The sequence below is a fragment of the Bactrocera oleae genome, chromosome 4 (genome assembly GCF_042242935.1).
Source record: "Bactrocera oleae isolate idBacOlea1 chromosome 4, idBacOlea1, whole genome shotgun sequence".
In the NCBI taxonomy this organism is placed as follows: Eukaryota; Metazoa; Arthropoda; class Insecta; order Diptera; family Tephritidae; genus Bactrocera; species Bactrocera oleae.
The window spans coordinates 277,234-285,788 of record NC_091538.1 but is presented as its reverse complement, the minus strand read 5'-3'; the positions used below and the strand labels follow the sequence as shown (position 1 = coordinate 285,788).

The 8,555-nt window shown below is 30.4% G+C and overlaps 1 protein-coding gene and 1 long non-coding RNA gene across 3 annotated transcripts; one reads left to right on the top strand and one right to left on the bottom strand.

The window, feature by feature from the left end:
* Nucleotides 1-3,309: 3,309 nt before the first annotated feature.
* On the bottom strand, nt 3,310-4,168 carry LOC138857009 (uncharacterized). Of its 2 annotated transcripts, XR_011395992.1 has the most exons (3): nt 3,782-4,165; nt 3,599-3,711; nt 3,310-3,530 (listed from the first exon to the last, which is right to left on the bottom strand). It is a non-coding gene; the product is annotated as an uncharacterized lncRNA (long non-coding RNA). The 2 variants fall into 2 exon arrangements; XR_011395991.1 differs by having other exon boundaries at nt 3,310-3,711; nt 3,782-4,168.
* A 2,723-nt stretch (nt 4,169-6,891) lies between these two features.
* On the top strand, nt 6,892-8,449 carry LOC106617504 (ribosomal RNA-processing protein 8). The gene is made up of 2 exons (XM_014234728.3): nt 6,892-8,213; nt 8,288-8,449. The coding sequence occupies exons 1-2, from the start codon at nt 7,057-7,059 to the stop codon at nt 8,289-8,291; spliced, it is 1,161 nt and encodes a 386-aa protein (XP_014090203.2). The 5' UTR covers nt 6,892-7,056; the 3' UTR covers nt 8,292-8,449.
* The last annotated feature ends 106 nt before the right edge of the window (nt 8,450-8,555 follow it).

Sequence of the window (8,555 nt, the reverse complement as noted above, 5' to 3'; positions counted from 1 at the left end):
GCATCACTTGTCTCTTTGGTTCACTCGACTTGCTCACTTTTTTCTCTCTTCACATGATTGGTAGGTTTTCTTATCGCAGGTGGTAAATATTTTTCCATAACTTTCAGATTAGTTTGTTTATCAAATTTTTGTTTCGATACCACGACATTTCTCCCATTCCGTTCCAGTTTATAAGGTATTTAACCAGAGAACGTCTTTGACGTTGGAATGTATTCTGGTTTTTTTCTTTGTTGTTGTTGTGTGGAATTCTTTCGTATATGGATTCGACATGTAATATACTGTCTAAGTGTGATCCCACTAAACTCATGAATATGAACACATTTTTCATGCAAAGATACTATGATATATATGGTTGCAAATGTACATATATATGTATGCATGTGCTTGGAACTTTCATTAACATTCTCTGACTGTATGCATATACACACATACACATGAAGGTATGTTAATAAGAAGGCATAGTAAAGTGTAAGTGCAGGTAGAGGCCAAATATTTAAATAAAGGTAAAACGTTGTTTTCAATAGAGGAAAACTGTATCACTTGTCTTATTTTATGTCCATAAGAGTAGGTTATTTTACAGTATCTAAAGATTGAAAACGATTTAAAGAATCAGACCCACAAACATTTGTGTACATACACACATGTACTTATGTAAACACTTATGACTTGAAAATAAGAAAATTAAGATATCCATTAATCGAATGTTTAGAATTAGGCACGACACAAATTTCTTAATTTGAGTTAACTATGTATGTATGAGTGGAACACAGCTAGTTTATTTTTTTACTTTTTTGCTAGTTTTGATTCTTGGGGATCTTTAGACACTTTTTATACAGAGCCCTTAAAAGGAAGCGAGCTGGTTAGTGAGTTATTGCACCTTTTGTCGTTCTGAAGTATAACGCTTTGTTGATGTTGACAGACGAACATTAGTAGCTTGATGAGTTCGTATCTTCATTCTGAACATGGATATACAGAGATCTACATCTATCTCGGTAAGATTGGTAACAGCATAAGGCTGTTGCTTTGTGCAACATGTTGCGAGAGTATAAAATATGTATACTGTTGTAAAATAGGACAGTAACTCCGGTTTCAGTGGAATAATGCACGACCAGGCAAAGGAGAAAATAAAAAGTATGTGTGCATACATATGTATGTATATATGTACATAGATATAAAGCCAAAAAATTTGTTGTGTAAAACACGTTTATGATCTTGCTTTCATATGTACAAATACACATGTGGAAAAGCTGAGTTATTATCGATAGTATTTATAGTTTGTTGATAGACTTTTATAGACTTATAAGCATTGGTATCGATAATATTATTTTATATTTTCTACGCCCAAAATGCATTTATCAACAAGTAAACAATGACAGATGTTTGTGAATCAGCGAGTTCATATATACTATATGTACATATGTATGTATATATATATGTACATACATATATATGAAGTCAGTACAATATTTATTTACGATACTATTTACAAGTTAAAACTCATTTTAAGAAGAAACATTCAGTGTCTTAATTTTTTGTACATATATACTTACATATACAATAACTATAAGTGAAATCAAGCCATATGATGATAAAATTTTTATATTTCAGTATTGTTCCTGAAGCCTTCAGGAAGCTTAATATCAGTCCACCGATTTATCGTTTTCTAGTTCATGTAGCGAATGGAACTGTTTTAATACATCAAGTTAATTAAATTTTTCGTTCGCAATACATGTGCAAACTTACTTATACTTATACTTACCAAGAACATAGATGTATGTTGACTTTCTTAAGTTCCAAGTATATTGCAATTTCCAACCTCGATCGCCAAAGTGACTTTTTTCACTAAATTAACTCTAGAGATTTATATTTTCCATAAGATATAAATATTAAATGAAGATTACCTTTGACGACGACTTATATAGCTGCATAGAAGGTAATACACTTAATTCGGTATACCTTCAGAAGAACTGAGAAGAAAAATACTGATCTTTTCGAGCTGTAAATATTTCAAATTCTGTTTAAGTGGAGTTACTGTGCAAATGAAAATAAAAAAAAAATTTAACATTTGACTTGAAAACATGGACTTTTTAATAGTTTTGAACTATTCATCCATCCATTGAAGAAAAAAGTAGTAAAAGCATCTGCACGAAATTGCGTATATGTATGTATATACATATTTTAAGATTTTTAAGTAAAATATCAACATCAGTTTGATGCAACAAAAATATTTCAAATGCTTGTAATTATTGGGAATATGTTTCTAAACGCGTTCTTGTAAAATTTACATACTTATATACCATAGTAATGCAATGTACATACATATATGTATATAGAAACCAAAAATCATGAGTTTAACACCGATAACTCTGAATTTAGATGATGATATTCTACATTCGGGCATCGGGACATCATTACTTATGTGTGTTTGTTAAATTTTGTTCTCTTATATTAAAATAATATGAGCTGCTCATCTATAGTGTATGTGTATCGTGTGTATGTGTGTAGGATCTTCAATATTTAATGAAAGCGCAATTGCTGTTAGTAACATCAGGAATGTTCCACTACGTCACATCACATGAAATATCGATTAAAATTCCCGTTTCCTGACTATTATCAAGACCATAAGGAATCACGTGACTGCGAGGTAGTAGCAATTTCCCAGGTTAACAGGGCGCAGATAAATATCAATTTACTCTTTGTATCGGTGTTACTTTCTGTTTTATTTTGCAATTAAAATGCGGATTTCACGTACTTAAAGTTATTAAAATTACTTATTTACATTTTTGTAACGATTAATTATAGTTGCACTTTCTACCTTATAGACTTTAAGAAAAAATTTTGTGTGGTTTCGTTATAAATATTTCCAACCAATAAAATAGAAAATGTCAACGTTACTCATACGCCATGTATTGTATATAATTGTGTTTTAAATGTGAAAAATTCACAAATTATTTAAATTTTTATACACGAACTTTAAACATAACACGCCTGCTACACTTTTGTTAGCCTTTTAAATATTGCTACAATAATATATTCAATATATATATGATGTTAAATATTTTTAGTATAAACTCATGTTTTGTTCTCAAAGGCCTAATTCCTTATATTATTCACGAGTGATCTCCGGTATTTAATTTTCGGTTTGTTTTTTAATTTTTCCCAAGATCTTAAATCCACGCAAACTATTTATACTAAACATAATAAATGCAAATTAAAGAAATTTAGATAACTGTATCTACAATACTATACAATATTTTCGCCAAAACAAAGAAACATAAATGTATTAGGAGCATAGAAAAAAGTACAGAATTCGTTGCTAAGCCGATAAAGAATAATTTTTCTTTAATTATATCACATCTCAGCAACCCCTCACATAGAGATGTATTTGTTTGTTTAATATCCGCCGAGATAAGATTTTTAGAAGCTTGCATTTTACGTCAGACGGAATTTTAAGCACCCGGTAGAAGCAATCTTCTTCCATGTTGTCGGATACTGCCGCTGTCGTACACATTCATATAATACATATAACCCTACAATCAATCCGGAAGACTTTCATATACATATGTACATAAGTATTTAAAACTAAAACATTAATTACAAATTAGTAAAATACCCCAATAAATTATAAAATTGTATTTATCCGATTTATTGTATAGGTATATCCTGTATGCGATACGATTTCCATTCGACTTCAGTTTTTCTTCACATTTTCTAATTTACAACAGTGAAATCCATGAATTATAATAATTATGTTAATATATAGAGTTTATCATTTACATACATATACGCACCCCGTTTTTACAATCCTTTTTCGAACATACTTTCATAAGGCACATTTTAATTGGCAACTGCACATCAACACTTAAATACAAAGACTAATTGCAAGTCTTTACTTCGACTTATAAATTTTCGACTTCTTCAAACTTTAATCGGCTTTGTATCACCCTTCCTTGTCTTCCCATACATTAAGTTGCACAACATTTTCAATGTCATTCCTGTTCACACCATTTGTTTGATACAGACGAATATAAATATAAACTTATTTTTACATGTATTTATGTGCAAACGGATATTCTATTTCTTTCATATTGTCTAGAAACTCTCAGATCCAAATACCCGAAATAAGCATTAATGAATATATATACTTATGTACCATATGTATGATTTCATATCCAGTGTATTGGAGCAAGTAATAAATACTCACATATATGTAAGTATATATGTATATGCATACATACATTAAATATTGTATAAAATTTCAAAGTTCCCTTGAATGCAAGTTGAAAAAATGCTTAATTGCAAAAATGTCATTTTCCAAACTAAGGTACGTACTTGCAAACTTTACATATATACATACATATGAATGTTGGGTATGGAAATATAATAAAAATAACAACGGGTGTTAGTGACAATGAAACTGTACAAATACAACATTTTTTTACTAATATTTCAACATGATAAACAAATTTATCTTCAATAATTATATATTGTATTTTTAATGCTTTGAATATTTCATTGGATGAATTATCTATTGAAAAATTCTTTTCATTGTTGTTGTTTGTGCTTGCTTAGGCACATTTATAAAAAATCACAGTGACGTGTTGATATTGCTTATTGATTACACACCCTGTAAAACTCCATGCATGCATACAATGTACGATACGTAAAAAAATTGTTGTATCCGGTTCTATATTTTACTGTCCACCTCCGCCTAAATATGCATCTTTTCATCAGTAATATTTATAAAAACTCCAAAAATTTACTAGGTTATGTTTGGAGTTTATTAATACGGTTAGTTGTTAATTCGTATAGAACTATTTTACTAATTTTTAACATATACAAGTATCAAGATTTACCTGCGACAGAGATAAACAATCTTCATGACTTGAACAGTATTTGAAACCAGTGGAGAAAGATTCAATATATTATTTGAACAAAGACATAGAATTTATGTTTGCAGTATACACAAGTAAATCTTAAATTTTATAAAATCCATCAAAGTCGTAGATGAATGTATTGAAAGAATTATAAGTTTTCAAAACGCGAAATTAAAATCACTCCCTTGTATAGACATATACATATATACATATGTATGTATATACATTTATAGAGAACAAATTATTTGTGAGAATTTAAGGCGGCAAAATATTTTATATGGTTATGAACATTGTTAGAACGTACCGTGTGAAAATAAAAAAATACTGGCCTCATGTGGTGTGTAAAAAAAGATATAGCACGTACGGGCCGAATTTGAGATTTCAGGAATTTGAGAAAAACATTTTTGCATTTTACAGAAATTAGTGTACAAACATAAAAATTTTTTTTTTTTAAATTTGCGAGTAAAGTGCCTAAATTTTTAGTGCTACATCAATTTTTCACAAAATGGCGGACGTGAAAAAAATGTTAATCTCAATTCATCTTCAGATTCATCTTTGTAAATTAACTCTTCTAAGCCTTCATTAATGTAAAATTGTATTTCACAGCAAACTAATATGTTGTCATTATAATAAGACAGATTCTTAATAAAATTGCATGTTAAAAACAAAAAATTTTTTATATGGAGGTGATTGGACCAATATTTATTAAATAAGTAATAGCAGTAGCAAAAATATGAACTAAAAAGATTTATAACAAATACAACATTTTGTAAAAAAATCTGTACATGTTTATTAAAGTCTTTTTAGTCCAAATTTCAAGCCAGCGATAAGAAGAGTTGAGCAATATACATATGTATGTACATTCATATGTTTCCTACCATGAGAGTCTGAAGAATTAATGGATAAATAAATTGTTCTAAATTATGGTTAAGAAGGAATATTTCAACCAGAGAATGTTACTGAATTCATTAACGATTTTTATACCCTTAACAGGGCATATTAAGTTTGTCACAAAGTTTTTAACACGAACAACAAGAAGAAAACGTCGGATACCCTATGAAGTGTAACATACATATGTACATATGTCGGATAAATGATCAGGTAACAAGCTGAGTTATTTCCTTTTCTCCTCAAAAACCTGCTCATTTGTCGGAACTGCCTATGTCATACCTCTATGCATATAGCGGTCATACAAACTAACCAATCAAATTCCAATTCTTGTATGGAAAACTTTTTTATTTGATAATATACAACTCTTCACCAAAATTGGCAGCTATTATTGTCCAAGACAATGCTTCAATCTCCTAATTTATTGTTCAGATCGGACTAGTATAGCACATACTTTTTCAAACTGACACTTGCGTAGGGTATTATATCATCGATACAGCCGAAGTATTTTTTCTTTATTCATTATAGAATTCCCAGTCTCTGTATACCAAATACATACATATGTATGTACTTTCCTAATATGAATGAATATAATTAAATGCTCATAACAGACATTATTCTTTTTTATTAAATGACATTTTAATTCTACTTCATTTATTATTTCCCTCATTATTAATTTTTTTGTCGTAAGTCAATTATTTTCCTTTTTATTATTTTGATTTTTGTTCATGCGCATGCCAAAGAACATCTGTGCATGTATGCACATTTTGCTTGGTTCCCTTTTAGTAGTTATATAGTATAGGTTTAGTTCATTACGTTCCCTGATAGGGTTGTGAAATTTTATTTTCGAACTCGTGCGTTTTCGATGATCCCTAATAATAATTTACATTTTAGAATAGCTAACATTTGAGCCTTCTCTGTTCATTAACATTCTCTGCTTATAAGAGAAAATCTAGCTAAATTGTATATTCATTAATGAATAATGAATTCATTAACATTCTCTGGTTATGGTTCGATTACGATAGATATATTTGGGCTCAGATCATCTCTGTCGATCTATTACAATTTAGGTAAATAACGCTATCAGCTGTTTGCTGTATATTAATTAAGGCACGTGCAGTTGTGTTTGTGATGTAGCATTTTTGTTTATTTTTTGTTGCAGTCTGTTTCTCAGTTGGATACTTTTCCAAGAGTGTAGATTTGTCTTTTTTATACACAAATTACACTTGATATTATTGCCTGTTAAATAAACTTCATTTAATTGTAAATTGAAAATTTTTTAAGTCACAAAATGCCGAAATTTTTTGTACCTACATCATGGGAGAATCTAGCAGAAGCAATGAAGTTCCGTTCAAAAGTATCTTTGGGCGGTGGCAGCGATGAAGTAAAGTCTTCCCAAGCTATATTAAGTACTAGAAAAAAGAAGAAAGGCAAGAAACCCAAATCAGACAAGGATAAAGCAAAAGATTTGGCTAATCCAAAAGTCAATAAAAGTGGATTGGAACGTGGAAAAGTCCACAAGGGTCGAATTATCAAAAAAAATGTCGATAAAAATCCACTATCACAGGCTAAGATCGTACTTACGTCCGGATATATTGGTCCTCATCCAGGTGATATGCTATCGTCCACCAAATTAAATCTTAAGGAAAATAAACAACGCAGTAAATGTGTACCAATCGCATCAACTTCTAAGGAAGCTGTAAAATTGACTGGATCGGCTAGTACTTCTTTAGAAAATCATATTTCTGAGAGTGAAGTAGTTAGACCAACCAGTTCCCAGGACATTGGGTTAAAAGCTTTTGAAAACACTCTAAAGCAACAACTGTTAGGTGGACGCTTTCGTTACATAAACGAACAGTTATATACCATGGATAGTACAGGCGCGAATGAATTTTTCAAATGTGATGTCGAGGCCTTTAATGCCTATCACGCTGGATATCAGCAGCAGGTGGAAAAATGGCCTTTGAATCCACTTGATCGTATAATAAAAATGATAAAGCGGTTACCAAAATCCCTAGAAATTGTAGATTTCGGTTGCGGTGAAGGTCGTTTGGCTACGATGCTGCCTAATAAGGTGTATTCGATGGATTTGGTGAGCACACGAAACCATATAATAGCATGTGACATGGCTTATACGCCACTCAATGACCAGTCGGTAGATATAGCCGTTTATTGTCTGTCATTAATGGGAACGAATCTAAAAGATTATTTGTTGGAGGCGAATCGCGTTTTACGTCCTAATGGTTTGGTAATGATTGCGGAGATCCAATCACGATTCGATGATTTGCGGCAATTTATACGCGGACTAGAAGCTTGTGGATTCGAATTACTTAAGAAAGATATTAATGAGCGGTTGTTTTATTTTTTTCAGTTTAAAAAGGTACGAAACGTTGGAAAAGTAGTGTTAATACCGCCATTTTCTCTGAAGCCGTGTTTATATCGGAAACGGTGAGTCAGATTTAATATAAATAATTTAAATTTAATATAAATTAAAACAAAAAAAATATTGATTCTCCCCACAGGTAATTGAAGTATTATCGTGATGACTACTTACATTTGAGAAAGAATGTTACCAAAATTACACATAGGTGTGGTAATCACAATAAATAAAATACTATCATATTAAATTTTGTGAATATTAATGCAATTTCTCAATAAATTATGAGTATTGATTATTGATCCTATTGGGATGCCTTATTTATTACAAAATGGTATATTTACTAAGTAGCCGCCATGGCGAGGATTATAGGACACCACAATTTCATTGGCATTCTATATTTAAATATTAGA